This window comes from Stegodyphus dumicola, chromosome 1, assembly GCF_044657685.1.
Source record: "Stegodyphus dumicola isolate Sdum_Otavi_A_Nest chromosome 1, ASM4465768v1".
NCBI lineage: Eukaryota > Metazoa > Arthropoda > Arachnida > Araneae > Eresidae > Stegodyphus > Stegodyphus dumicola.
The window spans coordinates 101,325,196-101,352,066 of NC_140768.1; the positions used below are offsets into that span (position 1 = coordinate 101,325,196).

Genomic DNA, 26,871 nt, shown 5'->3' on the forward strand with positions numbered 1-26,871 from the left:
AAAGGCAGATATCCTTTGAGTTTGTCATAATAAATAACTAAACCATTCAGCATGTTAGCAAACTAATCTTTCCACATTTCCAGTGCTTTATCTTAATGACTAATTTTATTTTACATATAAAATTTTTTTAATATTATATAAAATGCATATTCCTCATTTTTGTGTTCCATAATGATTTTTATAAAGTTTTATAACATTTTTGTCATTCTTTGCAAACACCCCCCCCCCAAAAAAAAATTCCCCTTTATTTTGAGGCTGAACTGGTTAGAGGGATTTTGCTCTCCTTCCCCTAACTTTTGAACTTGGATTCTGTTGTTAAGAGTAAATAAAAGAGTGGAGCTGCTGTTATGGGTTTAGAATATGTATATCTGCCTCATCTATAATTTATGTTTTTTGCAATCCTACAGGGTACCCATAATTCAATCACCTGATAACAAAATTAAATTGAAGCATAATTTTATGAATTAATTAGGAATAATTTACATCAATATAATCTTAGTTCAAGGAATTTCATTTATTTTAATTGTTGGGAATGGCAACAAGGAACTTATTTGTCTACAGACAAAATGGTGTGATACAGTGAAAAAGAAATGTATGTTCTCTAACTATGGAAAACAAAATCTCCGAAAACAGTTCAGAGGCGAATCCGGCATGAACTTAATAAACCTGGAACAGAGCAACCAAATAAAAGATGATTAAAACAGTTTTGAGAGAGTGGGCATATTTTGCATAAAGGAGGTGCAGGTAGGCCTAGCATCAGTGATGAAAATGTTTGCACTATTCAGAAAAACACTTTCTGCAGTCTTAGTGAATAATTTTGCTGTGCCAGCTAGTATTCAGAAATCTCCATGTTCACTGTTCATAAACTTGTTCATGAATGATGTAAATTGTGCATAAAATGCAGATTTGTCAATAATTCAAACCTAATTATTAAGTCCTTCATAAGGAATTTCCTGTACACATTCTTGACTGTATCAGTGATAACAATCCATTTCTTCAGAAAATTGTATTCAGTGACAAAGCAACATTTCACGTTTGAGGAGAGGTTATTTGACATAACTGCAAGATCTGGGCCTCAGAAAACCTGCACAGTGTCAGAGAAATTGAGCGAGGTAGCCCTAAATTTAACATATGGTGCATACTAATGTTAAAAATATGTGTATATGTGCCAGTCCCAATATTTACTTTATGAAAATTGGCAACAGTAGTTTTTGTTGTCATTCAGTCCTATCTGGTGTGCATTGCTGTGGTTGCTTGTTCCCATGTAACTTAATATTCCCTGTTGTGTCTAGCGGTGTGGGTTTAGTGAAATGCATGACGCAACCAAAACGGGCTAGTTCACGGCACAAACATTTATTTTTAACTAACTCATAAGACAGCAGCAATGCACTATTTACGCAGTTACATTACATTCTACTCTACTCTCGTTCACAGAGGTTCTCGGGTATAAGAGTACTGATACTCTCGAAATCAGATACTACATCCCTCCCCACTTATTTAGAGATTTAATCTCTGAGGAGCTTTGCGGATGCGCGAAGATCGTCTAAGTCCTGGCTGAGGTTGCTGCAACTCTTTATCAGGATCCACTGGAAGGACTGGATCAGTTTTCCTTGGAACTGACAATGTTTCAAGTCTGGCTGAAGTTTGCACAGCTTCACTTCTTTGTTCCATGTCCTTGTCCAGAGCCTGTGGTTTCACATTTCCATTTGAAGTAGCAGCCATACTCAGGTTCATAGATTACCGGTGCAGAAGGAATCTCGCTCCCTACAGATCTGATCTGATTGACGTGCCTGCGCAGTAAAGTTCCTTGAACGTCAATGGTATAATGCAGCGCTCCATCCTTATTTGTCACTCTGCCAATTTTCCATCGAGAATTTGCCGATCTATAATCCCAAATGGCAACCTTTTCTCCGATCTCAAAATTTCTGTCTTTGAAATCATAAGTATTCCTTCGGATGCATTCTTCCACTCTTCGTTTAAGATTCGGAACAACTAAATCAATTGCAGTTCTAATTTCTCTTTTTAAGAATAACATTGCTGGACTTAACAAGGTTGTCATGTTCGGTGCCTTCCTATAATTCATGAGGAATATGGCAAGTTTTTGCTTAATATTTCCTGGATAACCTTGCATTGCATGTAATGCTTGTTTAACGGTGTAAACGTACCGCTCTGCTTGCCCGTTACTTGCCAGTTTAAATGGAGCACACGTTTTGTGTTTAATTCCATTATTCCTTATAAAACTTTCAAATTCCCCCAATGTAAACTGAGGACCATTGTCACTCACTACTACTAAAGGCAGTTTGTATCTTGCAAAACAGTCTCTCAAACATTCAATTGTCTGAAAGGAATTTGCTGACTTTAAAGTATACACTTCTAACCATTTAGAATGTGCATCAACGATAATCAAGAACATTCGTTCAAAAATAGGGCCTGCAAAATCTACGTGAATGTGTTCCCAAGGCACACTTAGATATTCCCAGTGATGGACCCTTGCCCTTACTGGATCTGATTTGAACTTAATACAATCAACACAGTTCCTAGAAACTTCTTCAATATCATGATCAATTCCCTTCCAAAAGACATAGGATCTGGCGATTGCCTTCATTTTAACAATTCTTAAATGTCCTTGGTGTGACTCTTCAAGAATTTTAACTCGGAGTTTTTTCGGAACAACTACCCTCTGACCACTCATTATACAGTCATCTCGTAAGGTGTACTCGGCTTCCCTACCTTCCAAACTTTCTCCAGATTTTAATTTCATATAAAGACTATTTAATTCTTCATCAGCTCGCGTTTCCCGAGCTATCTCCCTAGCTGTTACCGGAAGAGTTTCAATTTGGGAGAGTTGGAATATTTCAACATCATCCTTAATGTTTAAATCTTCGGACTTAAGAGGTAGGCGTGACAGGCAGTCAGCATTACCGTGTTCCTTGGTGTTTTGATACACAATATCAAACTGATATGCTTGCAATATCAGTGCATAATGTAAGAGTCGGGTGGCTGTAAGGATAAGAAGTCCTCTTTTCGATTTGAAAATAGCCACTAAAGGTTTATGATCTGTCACCAGAGAAAAGCGTCTTCCCTTTAAATATAGATAAAACTTTTTGACAGCCCAAACAATTGACAGTGCTTCTTTATCGATTTGGGCGTATTTCTGCTCTGTGTTAGTCAGTGTCCTCGATGTGAAAGCTACAGGCCTTTCTGTTCCGTGAGACAAAACATGCGAGAGCACTGCCCCAAGACCTACCGAAGATGCATCAGTAGCTAGCATTAACGGTAATGTGGGATCGTAATGCATTAAAAATCTGTCTGAACAAATTTTCTTTTTTATTTTTTCAAAAGCGATTTGACAGTTTTTTGACCAACTCCATCTAACATCTTTTTTTGTTAAATTATTTAATGGATGTGCCAAAGTTGCCAGATTAGGGCAAAATTTGGCATAAAAATTCACTAATCCCAAAAAGCTTTTGATGTCTTGGACGCCTTTCGGCGTAGGGGCATTAGCAATTGCCGAAATCTTTTCATCCATTTTATGCAATCCAGCGGCATCAATTTTATGCCCTAAAAATTTACTTTTAGTTAAGTTTAATTTTAGGCCGTGCTCCTTGCATTTTTTGAAAAATATTTCCAATGCTTTTAAATGAGACTGATCATCCGATCTTGTCACTCGAGCATCATCCATAAAAATTTTAATTCCTTTGATCCCCTGAAATAATCCCTCAACATAGCGCTGCCAAATAGTTGGGGCAGCATTTAATCCATACATTAAGCGTTTACAAATATACAACCCCTTATGCGTGTTTATTGTTAATAACCGTTGGCTCTCCGGATGCACCTTCATTTGTAGATAAGCATGACTGAAATCAAGTTTCGAAAAATTTTTACCTCCATTAAGGCATGAAAATATTTCTTCGAGTTTTGGTAATGGATGCTGTGGCACTTCCAAATTAGGATTCAGAGTCACAGAATAATCAGCACAAAGCCTAATGGAGCCATCAGATTTAACAATTGGCACAACTGGTGTTGCCCATTCTGAAGTCTCAACCCTCTCAATGATACCTTCTTTCTCAAGCCGATCAATTTCTGATTCAACTCTATTTTTTAATGCGAAAGGTACCAGTCATGACCTACAAAATATTGGTTGAGTATTAGGTTTCAAATTTAGCTTTACTTCATGATTATTAATCTCACCTAATTTACCGTCAAAAATTTCCTTACACTCCTCAAGCAATTTTTTTTAATTCACTAGAAGTTTTCAATGTTTTGATGGCATTCCAATCAAGATTGATTTTATACAGCCATTCTCGGCCGAAGATTGTGTCCAAATTTTCCTTCACAATGTATAGATTTAAAACTAATTTTTGACCTTAATATTCAACTTTAACAGGAACATATCCTAAAGGTACCACCTTATCACCCCTGTAAGTTTTAAAAACTAAATTTGTAGGCTGAATCTTTTTATTGGAAATTTTTCTAAATTTATTTATAGACATTACCGAAACCGTTCCCCCAGTATCAAGTTCCATGCTAACTGGTTTGTTTTCAATTTTAACTTGAAGCATTATTGTCGGGTGTTTTTGGCTCTTCCTCTCTTAACATGTGCATTCTGGAGTTAAATCCATAGATGGGGACTTCATTTTTCGAATCATAACCATTATTTGCCTCAACTTTCTTTTGTTTAACCTGTCGGTTTTTCCTAGACAAATAACACGCCTTTTCGATATGTCCAATTTTTTTACAAAAGCGGCATTCACTTGTTGCAAATCTACAGTTGTTTTTATTGTGATTTGCTCCTAAGCAACGCGAGCAAGTTTCATTTTTACCTTTATTATTCTTAGCAACAAAGTTTTGTTTCCGCGGTTTGGACTCATTTTTCTTGGTTTTAAGTACCTTCAGTTCTACGGAATTTCCTATAATCTCATTTGCACCCTTAACCGCCTTTTCCATCGCCAAGGCTATCTTTAATGTTTTCTCTAAATCGATATCATCTTCCTGAAATAATTGATCTAAGATATTACGATCTCGTAGACCGCTAACGAAAACATCCCTTAACATTGTATTTAGCATATCCTCTTTATATTCACAAGGAATCGCTAACGAGCGTAATTCAGTGACATAACTACTAATTGATTCCCCCTCATGCTGTTTTCTGTTAATGAACATGTGCCAACAAGGTATTATTAAAGCTTTAGGATTTAAATGATCCTTAAGAACCTTTTTTAGTTCGGTAAAATTTTTATCTGAAGGATTATCCGGAGAGAGTAAATTTTTCAACTAATTATACAATTTCGCATTCAAGCTTGAGATCAGAACTTTCCCACGTTTTGTCTCTGGAATGTTTTGAATGTCCAAAAAAGCCTCAAATCGTTCTATGAACGAATCGAAATTTTCTACCGTTTCATCGAACGTATCAAAAGAAACAGAAATTTTGTCTTGTTTATGTTCCGATTTCTCTTGCAATGCGACCATTAAAGCTTCATTCTGCTTTATCAATTCTTCAACTAACTTCTCCATCCTTTCAAAATAAAAATCAAATAACTTTCCTACCTTTTGCAGTTTTCGGGGAATTCCCTAATCCAAGTTTCGGTTTTACCACTACTTACGCATGTACCCGAGTGTACAAGTTTCTTCTCACACAGCCTCATCGTCAACTTGTTGTGTCTAGCGGTGTGGGTTCAGTGAAATGCATGACGCAACCAAAACAGGCTAGTTCACGGCACAAACATTTATTTCTAACTAACTCATAAGACAGCAGCGATGCGCTATTTACGCAGTTACATTACATTCTACTCTACAATATATTTTTTATTGTTCAACCTGGACTATGTCGTTTCTTTAACCCACGAATAACTCAAACTTTATCAACTAACACATAACAAAGTGATCAGTCCCTTCTTTTTCTTGGAGTTATCAATTAATTTGGACATTTACTTTTATATGCCAAGACTGCTTACTATACCAAAATTAGAAAAAATGCTGCCAAACTTTTTCTCAAACAAGATGAGACTCCCTGTCCTTTGGATATACATGTGTGTGATTTACTTGATGAAACACTCCCATATTGCTGGATTAGTATGGAATGGTAGAGATGGACCAATTTCATGGCTATTTCATTCTCCATACGTCACACTGTTCGACTTCTTTTCTGGGGATACCTAAAAGAATTGAGTTCATGCTGCAGAGATTCACAGCATCAAAGAATTAAAAAATCGAATTGCCACAGAAACAGATACTGTGACTCCACAAATGCTAAGCATCTGGAGGAAAATCAAGAACAGACTTGATATTTTCCCAGCAACTATTAGTGATCATGTTGAAGCGTATTAATATAAAATTCTTTGAAGTGCTAAATAAAATTCAGTCAGTCATTTTTTTTATTTCTGATTATGTATTATTTAAAACATATTTTTATTCAGTCAATAAATTATGGATACCTTGTATTAGGTTAGGTTTCTAATGTAAGTATTTTAGTTACGTGTTAGGTCATTATTATGGGAGAAAATTCTCTTTCATGTTACATTTTTAATTTTCATAGTCATCATGCAAGATACTCTAATAATAAATTCGATTTAAAAAATTCCTGATTCACACCAACACACAAAAACATTCCTAATATTTCTTCAAAAAAAAAAAAAAAAAGGGGGGGGGAACTTTCACACACATTTGAAGTTTCTGAGTTTATTTAGCTTGCCTCAGTACAGCCATATTACATTCAGAAATTCACACAGATTAGAAGAGAAAATAAGATGTCTTATTATACCAGATGTTGTAAAAGTTATGATCTAAGATGCTGGAATAATAAGATGATTTCAATAATTATTTTCATAATAGTTATATTTTAGCAAAACTGTTAATCACTTTATGCTTATGTAAAATGTGTTTTATAATACATTTTTTTGTGTCTATTAATCTTTTCTTCACTAGATTACTGAAAGAATAAAGATTTTAATGTTTTCCAAATATATATACAGTCAAAAGTCGTTAATTCGGACACCCATAATCCGGACCTCAAAGCTAAAGACTTTCTGCGCATGCACTGCATTGGCACATGCGCACAGGCGTTTTACGCGTGCGCGTAAGACCTTGACTACTGCGCATATGCGTGTGCGCAAGTGCAGAATACGTTTTCACCTGCGTGTTTAATGTATAACGGACGGTGTAAGCTAAAATTATCTAATTATATATTTCAGTTAATGTTAATGATTGCATTGTTCCTTAAACTTCGAATTGGATCCTGCTTATTATTTTTTGCAGACTGTAAGAGCAATTTTATAAAAGTAAACTTGAACTTTCGATTATGTCAAATAGAATTTCCGATGCTGGAACTTCCAAAGGATCTACAAAACGAAAGTATGTTTCGATGTCCAACAAACAAAAAGTGGAAATGCTGCAAAAATGGATAAAGACATAAAGAATGTGACAGAGAGGTTAGTGAAAACGAAAAAATTTCGATTGACAAGTTAGTCGCTATTCTCGGCACAGCAATTAACGGGACTTGAACAGCGGAACTTTGTAACTGAACAAGAAATTATGTCTGTTTATAGAATTAAAGAGAAAGTATTATCACATAAAACGAAGCAATTTAAACAACTTACATTGAAAGAAATGTTTAATAAAGTAAACAAATAAATATTAAGCTTTTTTTTTTTTTTTTTTTTTTTTTTTTTTGTAAATTTTGATACCCTTTAGATCATAATTGCTCAATATTTTATAAATTATGGTTTCATATTTTTAATTTTAGAATTTCTGCATGCCATCTTACCAGATTTAAACTGATGATCTATAATCCGGAAAAAATCGATAATCCGGAATCGCCGAAGTCCCGACGAGTCCGGATTAACGACTTTTGACTGTATTAAGTATTTATTTGATTGGTTATTTGGCTAGTATTATTAGTTATTGGGCAATAATTACCTTTCTAAGATGCTTAGTTCTAAGATTCTAAGATTTGTGAATGCTTAGTTCAGACTGAAGTGAAAATAAAAAAGAATTCACTAAAAAATATGCTTTATAAAATAATAAAAAAAATATGTTTAAGTTTTACAGTTAAAGAGAAAAAAAATTAATTAAAGATAAATTAGAAAATAATGCATTTTAGTAATTTTTGTCAGAATACATTATGTCAATATTAACAATTATATTCTAAATGGCCATTATTAAAAAAAAAACCTTTAAAAAATATGGAGTGCCACTGTTAAAATATTGATATCTTTTCCAAGAAATATTTTGTCAGTTCAAAATATTGCTTTTCTGGAATGTTTGTAAAAGAATATCACATATCTTACTTTATGTACAGCTTCAAGAGCCATCTTACAAACACTGTATGATGGTGATTCAGGAACAATCCACCTGAATATATTATCCAGCAACAATGGCAACCTTGCTATGTGCTGCATAGGTAAGAAAAGGAAGGATTCTAAACTGAGACCTTGACATGCTGGGTTACTTTCAAGCTTTCTTAATACCTCTAGGAAGCATAATCTTGTCTCCCTAATGAGAATTATAAAATGTTATTAGGTTATACTTTGGCATTTAATTCTGTATTGTTTATCAACAGAAAATTAAGGTCATAAAATTATTTCTAATATAAATAACTGATTAAATTTAGTGCCTTCTGCATTATTTGTATATGCTGCACTTTTAATATTAGATAAAATTTATGACTGGAAGATTTGACGCTAATGACTTTAATAACAATGTCTCAAAAGTTCTAATAATATAAATTTTTATTGAATTTTAATTTCAAAATCCTTTAAAAGCTGCAGCTTTCAATGCATTTGAGGTTATTTTAACAACAGTTTTTCTTCTTAAATATGTATGTAAACATTACACATTAAAGAAAAAACTGCTGATTTTTTTACCGTTTCTTCAGTTTGGAATCTTAACTGCCATTTCTTTTTTCTTTTCTTTTAATTATACAAGTAAATAATTAAATATAAATTTTTTTAGGAGTATCGAGGCACACTTTTTAATAACAAACAACTTTTTTTTTCAGTGAAAAGTAGCTGTATTTGCTGTATTTCACACAAATGTAGTTCGGACTTTCAGCTCGTGGGTTTAGCTGAATTTCATACATTTTAAATAAATGAAAAATAATACTGCTTTTTTAACAATATATTTTACATTCTGAGTAATCTCAGAATCAATTTTAGATTAAAATGTTAGGGAATTAATAACGATTATGACAGAAATAGTTATCGTATACTGAAAATATTTCAAATAATCAGGTATTTTTAAGCGATATTACCAATACACACTTGATTATACAGGAACATTTTGAATAATGAAACACAGATTTGTAAAAATATATATATATATATATATTTTACATGATTTTTAAAGGTACCATGAACAATACACTGATTACTGCAGGCTTATGATATCAGTTAACATTAAATTAAAAATGCAACTTAAGTTCATCTACTGCATCTGCCACTGCTACTTGTAAACTATCAATGCTTGTGCATGATGTGGATCTCGCAAGCAAATCATTTACATTCATGAATTTAATGTACTAATTATACGCTATATAACAAATCAAATAAATAGCCTTAAGAAAATAACTGTATTTTTTTAAAGTTATTCGAAACTATTTCCTTAATTATGAATATAAAAAATAATACTAAAAATAAACTGGCCTACGATTTCCACCTAAAAGGACTATTCAATAAATTCTGCATCTTGGCATGATAAAATACATTTGCAATGATAAAACATGATGAAATGATTGCATCACCTTTCAGAAGTATGAAAAAGAAAGAATATACAGCATTCAGGTTTTAAGAGACTGATAAAATTTATCAGTCAGTAATGCCTGTTAATATTGAAACTATGAAATATAATTTCGTGACTGAACGCTCGACAAAAAAAGGCATAATGCCAATAAATATTCATGAATGTGTAGATGCAGTCTATAGTGATACATTTTCTTATGCCAATGTCAAAAAGTGGGTTGCCATGCTGAGACATGGGAAAAGAGTCACTTGAAGATGATCCTAAACCAGACTACCAGGTAGATGTCACTGAAGAAATGTCTGCTAAAGTTGCTATAGAAGATAGACAAATGATATTTTCTCAAGACTATAATGTACATGAATTCATTGCTATATCAATGGAAAACGTCCTATATAAAAATGCTGAGAATGCTAAAGATCTGCACCAAATGGGTCCCCAGAAATGTTGACAACGGAAATGAAGAAATATCAGATTGAGTGTTTTCAAAAGCCATAATATCCCCAAAATAAAAATTTTTATTCATGAAGAGTGACAAGGGATGATATGTGGCTTTGCCAAAATACCCCAAAAATTAAAAAAAAAAAAAAAAAAAAAAAAAAAAAAAAAGGCAGCACAGGATGGAAACATGGTGGATCTTCTGAATTGTAAGCATGAAGCTGGGCCTACAATTTTGAGATTAAAGAGGGATGATTGCTGGCTCTAGGCTTTTCATTACCCAATGTAATTCCAGCTGCTACAGTCTTTCCCAACTGGAGCACAGCCACATACAGGTTGCATCAGCTAAGGTGTAACTGCTATAAGGGACCACTGCTTAATGCCATATAACATAGTAAGAGGTATTAAGTATGTTAAACATGCTAAAATCTGACATGCCATAAAGGTAAAACACTCATGCAAACTCAGCAGAAAAGTATTCCTTTTACTCATCTTTTACATGAATATGGAAGGCAATGCTCAATTTTGCAGATTTTTTTTTTTTTTTTTTTAAACTTTTAAAGAAGAGGGAAATGTGTCTGATTGTCTTTGAAATCAATAAAGTTTTAATCAAAATCTACGCTAAAATAAAGTTGCTGTTTCTCCGAATTTAAAATTTTTTACTGGTAGGTTTCTCTTTCGGTTTGGGATTTCATTAAACAGTTATTTATTTATTAATTCACTAAATTTTGGTTCTACTTTGGTAACGTGTAACTACAATTTAACAGACAGCTACTTCTTTATTTTTTATAAGTTATATATTTCTATTCTTTTTCCAGAAAAAATAAATAAATAAAAAATAACTTTAATACTCATACATACTTAAGCTCTTTCAATGTTCTTTCTTGGTAAACTCTATTGGAACAGTATCTAACATAAACTGAAAAAGATGGCATAACAGCATGGCGATGAATAATATCACAAATGTCAGGAATAAGAATACCATCACTCCACCTTGCAGTAAGCTCATACATCAAGCTACAAATATAATGTAAAAATAAAAAAGGAAAAAGAAAAAACTAATGTTGTATTGTTTACGTAAAAGCAAAAATTTTTAAATAACTTAAAGCAAAAATATTTTAAATTAAAAATATTAAGCCTGATAATAATATTAAATATAAAAAACTGTATTTATATATGATATAATAGAATTTAATTCTATAAAGAAATAGAATATTAAACTGCACAGTCTACCGAAATCCAAGCTTCTTGATTTTATTTCTTTCGCTTTAAATTTTATGGTAAAGTGACTAAGTAACTTCTGAATAGAGACCACTATTTTACAATACTTTATATTCATAAAAATACACAAAATATAATAAATTAATTTTATTGTATTAATATCAGCTGTAAAAAACTACATTAGCAAAACTTATAATCTGTTGTAATAACTTATAATCTGTGTTAATGCTTACATTATATTTTAATTTATACATTTTAATGAGACATAATTAATGAAAGCAGCTAATTTCAAGGGAAGCATTTTTCATGTAAAATAAAATTATCTGTAAATAAAATAAAACACAGTGTACTACTTAGATTTAAAATGCACTTTTCATTCAGATTTTTAAGACACAGAATTACAGCACATTTAAATTAAAAACTAGGGTACATTTTAAATTCAAAATAAATAATTTAACATCTTATTTTTTTCAATCTCCCACACTGTCAATGATAAATGACCTTTGCCTTATGCTTTTATATTAATACTCTTTTAAGTAAATAAAAATGCTTATTTTTCAGTACCTATTATAAAGTACAGGTATTCAAAAACAAATACAAAATACAATAAAAAATAAAAATGATTTTATAATAATAAGCAATAAAATGATTATACATTTTTTTATTATTTTTCTAAATTTAAAACCCTTTCGAGCTTAAATTCAAAGGTGGCTAGTTTTTATCTCCTCCTTTCCAATTTTAAGAGTCTACTTCAGCTTAAATTCAAAGTAATACATGATTTAGAATAAATTACAGTAATTTACAACAAACCTTTCACTGACTTCTTTCACTCTGATAATGTCTGAGAAAAGAACATCATGTTCATGTTTACTCAGAACACAAGATGAGGACTCTACATCAGAAAATTCAGGTGTTTTGATGAAATTTTCATACAACACTTTTAAACTTCTTATGTAGGAAGCTTGTGACTGGATAAACTCAAAAGCAGCTTCTTGCAATTTCAATTCCTGGGCCGATATTCTTTCTAAAATACCACTTTCTTTAACCTAATTTTAAAAAGACCAATATTTTATCAATCTGAATGAAATGAATATACTTTAATAACTCAAAAAGTAATGGAACATATTAATAACATTCACCACAAATGCAATAAAATAAATGTACTTTAATAACTTTGAAAATGAAAGAACACTAAAAGTGTAAATATTATAAAAATATCTCTAATCTCTCTCTCTATATATACATGTATATAGTATTATATCTAAAATCTTTTAAATGTAATGGCGTATGTTGAGTTTGTTACTTTATAATAAAACATTTTGCATAGTACAACATTAATATGAATACACTTAAACAAGACAGTACCCCCATAGCACAAAACATCCTCAGAATGTCCTATTTAAGTCGCAATATCCCGGGATATAGTTAGGATGTCCTAAGGATGTTGATCCTCAGATGTCCTGAGGAGATCGTAATTTAACATCCTGAGGATGTCTTATTTAAGTCGCTATGTCCCGGGATATGACAGGATGTCCTGAAGATGTTGATTCTCAGATGTCCTGAGGAGTTCATCAATTTCACATCCTGAGGACATTCATTCTGCATTGTCCGGAGGACTTTCATTTTGTCAAACATTTTGAGGATATTTGTTCTCAAATTTACCAGTTTTAATTTTTTGACATTGCACATCTGAAACTTGCACATTATTTTATTTTTCATATGTATTTTACTAAGTTGTTTCTAAATGCTGTACATTAAAAATATTGATATGATTGATGATTTATTCTTGTTATTTTGTTATTAATTTTAACTGCTATTTTTTCTGACTTTTTTAAAAATTTATTTAGTCATGGAAAAGATTTTTTTCAATGGATTAGCATTTTCTAGAATATTTGCAAAATTCTAGATAATATATATTTTTTTTATAAAAAATGTATAAATTACATGTATAATTACTTACAGATTACAAACCCTACTACAAATATAGGTAAAATTAGATATAGATATATTTAATTACGGAAACGAATTTTTTTTTAAAATTTGGGTATAGAGACATTAGGTATTTTTTTTTAAGCAGGAAACATGAAAAATTAGCAACTCCCTTCGCCGGGAATCGAAGGACGGGTCTCTGGAATACCGGCCCAGTGTGCAGAACCACTACACCACGAAGACACGCTAGGTGTGGTGGTGGTGTATTTAATTATGCCAAAGCACACTAGGGCTATCTGCCTATGGGGAGGGATGTCTTCGTGGAGGACTTTCTAAGGGAAACTGGCTCGTATACACGTTACACATGGGGAAAACCACGAAAACACCCATGCAGCCAGCCCGTTCGCGGGATTCAAACCTCGGATCGCACTACCAGGGTTCAGCGACTTTACCGCTCGGCCGCTGGTGGGCCGAAGACACGCTAGGAAAGCGGGAGAAATACCTTATATTACTTCTCTTTTTAAAGGCCGACATTTTTTTTAAGGGGATCCAATCACTAAATCCTGGGTGTGGATATACCTCATCCCACACCTTTTTAGTTCGGGCACCACTGTAGAGACATTAGGATTTTTTGGGAAGCCGTAGAGATGAAAAATTAGCAACCGCCTTCGCCGTGAATCGAACCACGGACCTCTGAAATACTGGCCCAGCGTGCAGAACTATTACACCACGAAGGCACGCTAGGAGAGCGGGAGAAATACCTCATAAGGAAAATTTTTTTCCTCTAATTACAGGACAGAAAATGTTTTTCAATCGCGCGATCTGTTATTGATATTGAATTACAGTCGTGCGATAATTTCGCAGTAAAGATACATCTCTGATGACTATCCAAGATTCTAGAAACTTTGGTCTTATATAGAGATGGTCGTCTTATAGAAATAATGCTTAATATCAATATTTATTTATAATCTCAGAACTATTGGTCACTTTCAGAAGTAGTCGTTTGAGAGGCGATATTCTATATATTTATTTACTGATACTCTCAGATTCCAAAATTTGTTTATATTCTCAGAAATATTGGATGGAAGGTGGTCGTCCCATACATGCAAAATTTTACATTTCATTAAAAATGAATTCGGCATTATTTAACTATTTCCCTATTAATTAATTAATTAGATAAAGAAAAAATTAGGAAATAGTACTGTTTATTACGGAATAATGTAGGAAGTTCTACAGAACTATATTCTGTCGTGTCATTGCACATTGTATCCGGCAAACTACTAGTTCCTCGTATTCTTCCGCAAATTCGTAAACAGCTGTCTGATTTGAAACGAAATCCAAAATGGCTGCGCCATGAGGTTAACTTGTATGGATATTTTTTGTTGCACGAAAGGTAAGTTCAGTTGCAATACTTGTATGTTTACTTTTTTTGATTTTCGAATTTATGTCATTTTGACAGTTAAATGTTTCACAGCTTTATGAATTCAATTGTTACCATTCTGTCGTGAATTACGTGTATCTCAATGGCTGGCTGTCTTTTCAAATATCTAATTTGCCCTGCTATCCAAATGTTTATGATTGAATTTTTTTTAGTCTAGTTTATGCATTCAGTTTCAAAATAATATGTGTGATCAGATTGCTTATTATTTTATTGCAGCAATAAATTTATGTTAAATAGTTTGAACAATTGTATAAAAATAAGAGTTTGCATTGTTTTGTCCAAATATGTATGGTTGAAACATTATCTTAATCTAGTTTGTAATTCAAGTTTTTTTGGGGGTACTGTTCTGTTATTGGGACCAGAATCGGAAATGTATGAACCTGTGTTCGTAAGTATGTGCATAGATGTGTATATGTAGACACACAAACATACAAATATACATAAATACATTTCTGAACCCGGTCCTGATAACAGAACGGTACCTTTTTTAATCTTTTTTGAATATTTTATAAAAGGATTAAGCACTTTTCAAACTGCATATCATTTTAAGATTCGACTTGCAGGAAGACAAAATATGGTCATTCAATCAAATGCTTATGATTGCTTTTAACATTTTCTCATAAATATTGTTTGCATTTTTATTGTATTTTAGATACTTTAGTTATGTAAAGTGAACATGAGAATATTAGGAAAGCTGAAGAATATGAATAGCTACCATAATACATGTATTTTTTCATCGAGCCCATTGTTTTAGAAACCAATGCACCATTATTATATGCTGGCTTATTTTATAGTTATATGCAGTTTAATTTTATGTTCATGTTACTGTAGTATTGTCATTATAATAAAAGTATTGATAATTTTTGTTGAATCTTGCAAGTTGCCTAACATTCAGAATTATTACTACCGAATTTTACTGATAGGTTTTTTCGAGTTGACATAATCTGTCTGATAAATAAAATAAACTGGTGTTTAAATTATATGTATTTCTCTTGATGTTTCATTGAAAGTGAGATGGAAATATAAATGCTATCCAGAAAAGTGAATTCTTTTTGCCTGAAATAACAAACTGTACTAAATGGTTAATGTTTATATCATTTTAGAAATGTCAATATTAAAGTTTCTCCCCCTTCTCTTCTTTGATTTTGAAATAATTTATAATAAAATAATATATGCATAAGTGTAATTAATGTAAAGTGTCATTCAATAATATAATTTATTTTTACTGATATTTTTATATTTCTTATCTGGGTTTTCTTTTGGTGTTAGAAGGAGGAAGAGACTATAATGTTTTAATTAAGGAAATAATTAAAACATTACAGTCTTTTAAATAACACAGTTACAGTAATGTTTATTGAAGCAATCAGTACTGTGTGATTGCCAGTGATTGAATAATGTTAAAATGCATTGTTCATAAGAAAATTTGCTTATCTTTGTGTTATAGATTTTATTTTGTCACAAGCTGAAATTTGAATTATTGGAAGCACTTTGAAAACCCGAATTATTTCCTGAATCATTAATCAAGCCAATATATAACATACAAATTTTCATACAAAATTATTTCTTTGAGCATATTATAAAGAACTCATTTAATTTTATTATTTGTACAAATTTTAGACAAAAGTAGCATGTAACAGTTAAAGATTTATTGAAGCCTACTTGTTACTTGTAGTAACAAAGAAGTGTAAAAGATATTGCCACATTAGCGAACATGACGATCATTGATGCTTAGTTTAGTAATTTAATAATATATTGAGAAATGCTGGGAAATTTCAGAAGTAGACATTTCGGAAATGATGGGCTTGATAAGAAATTTACATGGTTTTATTATTTATTCTTTAGTTAAGAATGGATTTTAGATGTTCATGTGAAAGAATTGTTAAAGTTAGGCATTTAAAAAAATGAATTAATAATATGCAATTATCTTTTTATTATACATATATTACTATATATTTCTAATGCGCTATGTAAATGTCAGTGCTAAACAATTGAGATACTATTGTCAGGGCAATCTTTTCTTATACATGAAAAATTCTGATATTTTCTTATCATCTGCCCTCACAGCTTCAACTTATGCTAAAACAGCAAGAGTATGCATCTATAATAGCAAACTATGAATATGCATTTACATGCTTTATATTTAATCTTTATTTCTGAATAGTATTCCATTGGATGAAAAATATGTGAATATTGACCCAATATATATATATTTTTGTGTGTGTGCATCCTAAAATTTCTTGTTTCTTATAAAGTGCTTATTTGAATTACTACTTGTGAACAGAGCAGTAGATATGAACCATAAACTAACCATTTTGCCAATTTTCACGGCTTTGCAGATAGTCAGAAAGCACCAAAATTTGTAATAATGTTAAGTTTAAATGATGTTCTATACTTTTGTGTTAACTTTTCTATTCTATTAATTCTATTACTGTGTTATCAAACTTTCTGCAGGAATTTCAACTGGTTAAGATGTTATTACCATGTGGAGAAGAATTTGGTTTTCAAGCTAGAAAAAATTGCAGCTGAAGGATTTTGTAGAAGGTCAGTCAAACTGGTTTTAGTTAATTATAATTTAATTTTGGGTGAAGAATTCTCAAATTTATTTATCATAAGAGTCTAAAGGTCTTCTAAATTAAATTCTGCTTGTTTTTGAAATTTTTCATGACATTCATTCTTTTATTATTATTTTTTTTTAATTTACTAACTTATGTCCAGGCACATAATGTTGCATTTAATGCCATACCTTAAATATTGTAAAATGTTAAAATAATACATTTCATTTAAAAATGTGGTTGTGACAGTAAATTTTCTGTTACATTTAATCATATCTATAAACATTGGTATACATCATTTTTCAATAACCTGTATACTATTTTGTGCATTTCTTTTACATCCAAGATCTGGCATATGACTTGCTTTTCAAACTGATAACACGGTGTAATAATGTAATCTAATGGTTAAAGTTTACTATGGAACGGGCCAAATTTAATAAATTATTCTTTGATAGATATTTATTTATGTGTTCAGTGTGTCTCATCTCTTTAAATTACTAAAGTAAATTTTATGTACTTGCATTTAGGAATTTTGACTGTATCAGAGTAATTTTGTTTCAGTTATTATAACATGCAAGGGAAAGAATTCATTCATAGCTCCGTATTTAAAATTAGTTAATTAAAGTCCTTAATAAAGAGGGACGTTTTGTTGTTTTTAATGTCGATAGAGTTTAATTCAAAAATATGCCACATTAAGGGTTACTTTTTAACCTAATTTAAAATTTTCATTACTTTAACATGTCCAATAATGGTTATTTTAACTCCGATATTGTAATAATATCAAAATTCCTTACTTTTTGATAGGTTATCCAAATGTAAAACAAGAAAAGAAAAAATTAAAATCTAGAAGTATATTTATTTCATACCTCTAACAAATAAAAACAACACAAGCACTTTTTACTGTCTATCTGCATAGTGTGGCATGTCCCGTAAGACTGAGATTTGTATGGTCAAATCCATGTTTCAGTTAAAGGAAAATGCATGCACAGTCTTCTGATTTTCCCTTCGATTTAGGATTCTGTATATACTAGCATAAGAAATATATTAGTTAATGCAGTGTTATACATCAATATTTATAGACAATTATTGTGGCTATGTTTATTATAATTTTGTTCACTGTAATGGCTGGAGTGCCTAAACCACCATGCTGTGTAAACAAAACTTAAATCTTCATCTCTGCATACTGCCCCACTAGTGTTTAAACCACTGAAATGGTGATTATGGTAGAACATCTTTGGTAAAAATTTACTCTACTGTAACCCTTGGCGAATCGTTTCTTTTTTTTATATCAAGATCGGCACCAATTTCAAGGTGGCCGCTACACAAAACCAAAATAAGAAGTCAAAGACTTACACAAACTCTGTGTCCATGTACACATTGACCTATTAAAACAGAGAACTGCACAAACTGGGCATTGTGCACTGCCTTAACTTTGTCCATGTACACATTGATCTATTTTCACTTTAAGAAAATCAGAAAGTTAAAAATATCATAGTTACCAGAAAATATTCGCCACTGTCTTAACACGCAGACAACCAAAAATACACAAACAGAGAGGAATAAGTTACCAAAAATACATATTTCCTAACATAAAAACATTAAACAACAAATCTTCTAACAAAAATTAAAACACAGAGACAAAAAATAAATGAAACGTCATTTTTTTAACATACCTTTTTTTCACATGCATATGTTTAGGCTTATGTTATGCTAATTTTTCGTCTCTTAGTCACCTCAGACATACTCAAACGATGGTACCCACACCAAAATAATAAATAGCATGTTCAAAATACAAGACCATACGACTTCCGTGAAGCCAAACACAGCAATTGAAAAGAATGGTAAGAACCAAAAACCTGGGACCGTAAAAATTGTTTACTATTAAAAAAAGTAGCCCAAAACTAAATTTATCACAACATGTTGGCAATATTTGCAGAAATAACTCCTTTTTATTGACAAAAAAAAAAAAAGTTTTTTTTTTTCCCAAAGGCTACTTTCGCCAACATTATCAACATTAGGGTTACCGAAAAACTTATTTGACGCAATGGGCTTCCACATTTCACAAACAACCAATACCACTTTGCGATTTTTTTTCAGACAGAAACCAAGGTGTACCATACAGTAAAGATTAGCCACATCTTCATTTACTACTGTTACAAGTACTTCTTTGGTAAATTTCTGCGGTTAAGTTCAAAAGTTTAAAATTGCATTAACATGATCTCAGAGTCATAGCTAGGGTTTTCAGCGCTCAGGGACAACTGAAGATTTCGTGCCCCCTACTGCTTGCCAAGGATGGAAAACATTTAATTCTAAAATGTTCTAACATCAGTTTGGCGCCCCTTGGATTCTGTGCCTGGGTGCAGATGCCTCCCCTTGCCCCCCTCTAGCTACACCCCTGATCAGATTTTATTTTCTGCACGTAGCTAACAATTACTTATGTGTTGTCAGATAAATGTTACCAGATGCATTTAATTATGTTTTACTTGCCAATCTCATGAGACAAGTTGTTTTTGCTCCTGCAAGACTTTGTGTTACAAAATAAATTCATTCTCACTATTTTTGGACTTGCCTACACATTAAATTTAAAATAGTTTTATGAATAGGTAAGATGTGATTATCATAATTTTGTTTCTCTCTTTATCTTGGCAACTTTATATGTTGATTCAGTATCCAGGTTACCTACCAGTGGCTGATTGATAAAACTGCTCATATGTTCAGCTGGTGGTTTGAGTTTATTTTCTGACATAAAAAATTTTAAAAGGCATCCCCCATGTTTATTTTACTATAATCGAAAAATCAAATAATTGCTACTCTGTTTATAGGTACTAAATGTTAAAATATTTTAAATGCTTCCTTTAATTTGCATTCTAATAGTCATTTGTTTAAATTTAATTATGAATTATATTCACATATAGTAATTATGAGTGTTTTTTTATTTTAGGTGCTGTGAAAGGTAATGACAGAGATCCAATTTATCAAGAGTTCTTATATACTACATAAGAATACATGGATATAAGATTGTTTTTCATGAATTCAAATAAAATGTGATAAATTTGATTAATAAAAACTATTTTGAATTTTGAAAAGTGTTTTTCCTCTGTTAATCATAATATAGTGCCATAAATTTCTCAATGTGTTTATTTTTCATCCAAATAAATAGCTTTACAAAAATTTGTCATATTAATAGATATTGCATAATTTAGCATTATTATAAACATTTATTATAGCAGATTTAGCTGAACTACGTTTTTAGTCTCTCTGCAGATGAAGTCACAAAGGTAAGTGGTTAGATATTTTTCTGTATTCCCCATTAAGTAATTTTATCTAATAAATTACCATTACTTATATACTAAAGGTGAAAGAATAAGCTTTCCTTGAAGATACAAAAATTTGCAGATATTTCAAAAAATTGGAATACATAAAAAAGTTCTTAAATTGCCACATATGCGAAACTGAAAATGTTAGATATGAAATAGTTCAGAAATATAAATATTTTCACTATTTTTTTAACTATAATTCACTGCATTTGTTATATATAATCACAGTTTAAGGTAGTGCTTTTCTCACTGTGATTTCTCATGTATTTTGATTCATAAATCCACGTACATGAATCCACGTATTTTGATTTCTCTTTTGAGACCGAATAAAAAATGAACTAAACATTCTCGTTGACATTGAGAGTTGAATAAAAGCTCACCTCAAAATAAAATGAATTAATAAATTTATGGAAAATTTTACATAGCATATATTGAGCAGAAAGAGTAAACTGAATATACTTAATGGTATTAATAATTGGTAGAGTTTATTGCAGAATAAAATGCCTTAATTGCATGGTAAACAGTAGATCTTTTGAAGTTTTTCTATGGTGCGTAAAATGCAGATTTAAATTTTTGATATTGATTGTCATATAAATGGCAATTACTGTTTTATTTTGCTCTGAAATGAATGGTTAGTAATAAAATTCTGGATGAGACAACCTTTAACATGCGCTAGAATTTACAAAGTTTAATTTGGTGCTGATTTCAATGGGTAAATTTCTTTTTACTGAATTTTGCGTAAAATAATACCAATGAACCATTGCAAATTATATTCAGAACTTTTTTTTTTAATCTAAAAGGGCTATTAGTTTTGAAATGTGACTTCATATCGTCAGTCGTAAATTTGTTTCGCTTTTCATTCAAGTCTTGCCATTTGGCAAAATTTAACATATTTACCTTTAAAATCTAATATATTATTGACTAACAAGCCAAGCTATTTAAAAGCATTACACACAGTTCTTAACAATGCTTTTTTTAATTTTTAATCTGATTGATTTAAAATGCATTTAATTCATGATATATCTAATTGAAAACATTTTAATATTTCTACATAATTACATGATATATTTCTTCATTTTTCAAATATATAGAAGATATATAACTTTCTGGTGTCAGTATCTTATAAAATGTTTTGCTATTTCCACTGCCCCATCTGTATTGATAATCTATGCATTCATAAACTTTTAGCCTCTTTGAGTGACTGCTAAAATCTGAGGCCTTTCAGATTTTTTTTTTAATTATGTGAGCAGAAAGATAGAATTTTAGAAGAGCTTCTTGACTTACCTTTTGAATGATATAAAGAATTGTTAACATAATGTCAAATTTTTACAACTAAATATTAAATATATAAAAAAGCCTGCAGCATTCTCATGTTACGAAAACATATTTATTTATTCTGAGGCTAGGAATTGATTTAGTTTTAAAAATACAATTTATTCCTTTTAACAATTTCCCAACAATGTCATCAAAACACTATAAATTCCTTACATGTTTTAAAGAAAGATGATTCATTTATATAAAGATTATTAAATGGCTAATTTTATTATTCAATTTTTAATACAAATTAACTGAAATTAGAAACTGATTTTGTAAAATAATTTAATTATGAATAATTCAATTTGCGGGCTATTGGATGTTTAAAAATGATCAAAAGATTTTTAATATCTTAGCAAAATTTTCAGTTTTAATATTTTGTATTAATAATTCACTTTAATTTCCTTGCTCAGTTTTAATATATTCACAAATTCAGATTTAAAAACAAAATAAGTTGTATAAATATTCTCAACACTTCTGATTTTTCCATAGTAACCATAGAAGAAGGATTTGAGACTATCTTTGTAAAAAAAGTAGGTTTTAGATCATCACACCTTCACATACTTTCACTGGGATTTTCCTCTGTATATATACTGGGATGTGACACTAAGTAGTTGAGAGTATGTATTTAAGAGGTTAAAGGGATATTGTAACTAGTGTTTCAAATCCTGATAACATCCCATACGCTGTCGGTGGGACGTAGATAGGATGTCCTAAGGATATACTGGGATGTGACATTAAGCGCTCAGGAGGATGAGTTTAGGAGGAAATTGGGATATTACGGGATGTCCTGAGGATGTAGTAAGTAGGACTTTAAATCCTAATAACATCCCATACGCTGTCGATGGGACATAGATAGGATGTTTTTAGGATGTAATGGGATGTGCTTAGGAGGTTTGTGGGATATCCCGGGATGTCCTGAGGATGTAGTAAGTAGGAGTTCATATCCTAATAATATCCCGCACGCTGTTGATGGGACTTGGTTAGGATGTCCTGAGGATATCCCGGGATGTGACATTAAGCACTCGGGAGGAGGTGTTTAGGAGGTTCGCGGGATATTCCGGGATGTCCTGAGGATGTGCGCATATCCCGCGAGCAACATCCTTGGGATATCCCAAGGATGTTTCTGTGCTATGTGGGTATTGTCAAATTGCTTAGCATAAATGCAAACATTATGGATTTTAGATTTAAAGAAAAAGTCCTCCCTCCAACTTAAATATGCAAAGGATAATGAAGCATATACTAAATATTTGAAGTATGTTTGTTTAAACTTCATTTGAATCAATTTACATACAATATAATTTTTGGCTTAAAAACTTAATATGCGTTATTTAATTAATTATTATTTAAAAACAGTATAGAACATATTCAATTAAAAAGTCCACTAAAGTTCTTCTAAAAAGACTTTCTTTTCTATCATTAAGACATAGAATCACACAAAGCAAAAAATTCATGTCCAAAACTTGACCTTGTTTACTAACTTTCACATTAAATCAAGCTAAAATTTAATATAAACTAACTAAAATTAACTAAAACTAAAATTAAGAAAAAAAAAATCTGAAATGTTTCAGATTTTAAATTACGTCCAAAGGGGCGTTTTTTAACATTTTGTGTGTTACCTTTCTTTATTAAATATCATGTTCCTCGCACTTAAACCATAAGATCCAGTGCAACAGCAATATCGCAAAATAGTTTTAAAATGAGCATATCTTTAGAATTTCCGATACAGAGACTCATGCGCTGGAGATAAAAATGTTTTTTCTGCACAACGTTGCCATTGCTTGCTTTGAAATCCTTGAGTTTGTTAATCAAAAATTTGTCAAAGTTTTAAAAAATAGGAAATCGATCATAAAACAAATTTCAAATTTGGTCTTCCACATGCTCATATTCGTTGGAGGATTACGTTATTCAAAATTCGATGACTCTATGTACCGTTGTTTTATCACAATACGAGAAATATACATACATTTATGCAGATTTTTCATTATTTAATTTCTTCAAATATAATGCAGGACTCTAACATTTTGTGGCAACAGTTTGAAAAGTGAACCGACATTTATGAGTCCGACGCAAAATGCCAAAACGAAACTAATAGTCCTTCGGGATTCAAATCCCTTTGGACTAAAAAAAAAAAAAAAAAAAAAACTAAAATTAATATAAAACTTTCTGATGTAATATCTCTTAATAAATAACCAATAGCTTTCAATAAACAAAAACATGAGATTTTTTAAAAACATATTTACAGTTTTAAACAATTCTTAATAATGGCAATTCATATGCATATAAATCAGAACCTGGGTCCTTTAGAATTTTCCTCTAATGATTACAATGATACTTTTTTTTTTTTTTTTTTTTTTTTTTTTTAACGGGGTATGCATTCTTTGCCATGTTTGGTCCCCAATGTAATTCTATGAAAAGAATATTATTCATTCCAGCATCTGACATTTCCTAAACTATCATTTTACCTCATTAATCAATTGTAAATTACATTCCTAGAGCAGCATTAACGCAGCGATCTGATTCATTTTTGGGGGAAAAAATTTCTGAAGTATGTACTCATAATTTGCATTACCTTCATTCTAACAACAAATATGGCAACATAGTAATGCTGTAACGCTTTGCATATGATTTTCAGTTCTGCGCGTGTGTTATTAGAGTACTGTTGAGTGCAATTAAAAGTGTAACCTGAGATAAGTTTACTTTTGTTGTTACTTTTTTTGTTTGCTTGTTTGTTTGTTACTTATTGGAGTTTCAGATTAAGTTTTCAACTTGGGTCTACAAGGAATGTAGAAAAAGATAAAAATGAATATGAAATGGTGCAAAGCTTCCTTGAGACTTAAAACTGTTTTGCAAAAATTAAAGCATTTCCAAGTGGAAGAGATGTAGACTATGAAAACATCTTAAAATTCTAAAAAGTTATGTTTTCAGTTGAGACAAACTTCAGCCATCAAGATGGAAAGAATAATGTACGATGTAGTATATTTATAGTGAAAAATATATATGCTATTTTATTTACAATATAAAATTGTTTTCCCACATTCCTCATCCCTCCCTACATCCTATAGAAAAATGATAAATTGGTATCCACTATTCTTATTAAAGAAAAATGAAAGAGAAGACTAAGAAAATATTCTCTGTTACTTTTCTAGTTATGTGCTAGGTTTCTAGTTATGTAACATATGTAAATTTATCACTCACCTCAGGAAGCTCACACCACAGCATTTTCATATCTTTGGCATCAGGACTCAGTTGTTCAACAACTGAAAATGTTGGCCTTATAGTTTTAGGTACAAGATCATTACCTGGTCCACTTTCAGATGTTGAAGACCACATAACTGGAGACATACTACTAGGGCTACGACAAAAGGATACTCTTTCCTTGATATTTCTCTCATAAAACTGATACAAAGGTACTTCCTAAAAAGAATTTATAATTAATTTCATTTAAAAAAATTTAATTTTATTTATAAATATTATATAATAAACTTTAGATATGACTAAAACACAAGAAATAAATTTATTAAAATGATAAAATTAAAAATTAAACAAAACAAAAGTGTTCAAATTAATTTTACATGGCAATGAACGGTAAAAAATTATAATCGATGATACACTTGTAATTTAATAACTAACTAAATAAAAGGGTCAATCTTTAAGCTGTGATTTAATGCTGAATTTTATTCATTCATGAGGTGACAAAAGACTTTTTTACATCTCTTATGTTTACAGAACAAAATGCAAGCACTGATATGTTGATACATGTAGTATTTAATATTTACAGAGGGTTACTACAAAACTTAATCATACTTAAACATAATAGCTCTCTCACTAAATAACTACAGACTGTAATAATATTTCACTCAAATTTAATTTTATGCACAGAAAAATTTTTACATGAAAGCCTAATAAAATGCTAAAAATAAATCTCTCTTTAGCAATCTTCAAGCTATCTTAAACAAACCTACTAAATGCAATCAAATCTTTTTATTTACACACAAGTTAATTTGTCTGTAAATAAAAAAATTACACAAAAAAATCAATCTCAAATTAATATCAGTTTTACATAATGCCTTATGCATTTCAAGAAAATTTAACATGGCTTCTTCTTTTTCAAAAAGCAAAAATATTTTTCTTTTACAGAATATTCTAACCTCATAATTGTTCTTTCAACTTATGAATTCCTTTTCAGTATAAATACAAACTAAGGCAGTGACTTAAAAATGTATTTAATCACATACTGCTAAACATAGTTGCACTAGTTATTCAAGTTTTTGATGCTGAAATATGTAATAATAATTGTATCAGTTAAATTTAAACAATAACTGCAACACTTAATTTAAAGTAGCAGGCTGCGGTCAAAGTGAAATTTATAAGTTCTATGTATACCTGAAAAGAAAATGTATAAAAATATTTCAAAATGAATGAAATCAGTTTACATATATCTGAAAAAAATTCTTTTTAATTTGAATGAAATAAGCTCTGTATTCTCAAACTATTTCATCTTCATCTTGACTTGACGCGCTTCAGTTTATCCTAGACTTATAAAAATCTCAAATTGTTTCAGCTTTATCTTGAACTGATTTAATTCCCATTATCTTGCAAAAATCTCAGTGTTTCAGCTTTCTGTTGGCTTGGCTAAATTCAGCTTTTTTAAGAAAATTTTATAAAACTTATCACTGTCAAAAAACAGAGAAAAAGTGACAGAGGAATAAACGTGGCACATGATTCCATAAAATATTTTACTCTACTTCTGTTTAGAAAAGACGGATGGCAATTTTAAAATTCCATCTTGTACGCGCTTTGACGCAGCACACCAAACAGCAATGACGTTCAGTAAAAAAAGCAATGTGCAGGGTGAGAAAATTAACATTTTCAGAGTTTTTAATTATTATCTTAGCTGATTAAAATTGAATAAAGTTGAGAATGG

General features: G+C 30.8%; 1 protein-coding gene across 3 annotated transcripts in view; it reads right to left on the minus strand.

Moving 5' to 3' along the window:
• The window catches only part of LOC118201124 (uncharacterized), a 177,236-nt gene that overhangs the window by 18,349 nt on the left and 132,016 nt on the right, over positions 1-26,871 (minus strand). For all 3 annotated transcript variants that reach the window (XM_085818332.1, XM_085818335.1, XM_085818337.1), the window contains 4 exons: positions 25,143-25,361; positions 12,202-12,437; positions 11,032-11,187; positions 8,286-8,490 (listed from right to left, as the gene is read on the minus strand). In XM_085818332.1, the coding sequence (XP_085674458.1) occupies positions 8,286-8,490; positions 11,032-11,187; positions 12,202-12,437; positions 25,143-25,361 (816 nt within the window). The remainder of the gene's footprint in view (positions 1-8,285; positions 8,491-11,031; positions 11,188-12,201; positions 12,438-25,142; positions 25,362-26,871) is intronic.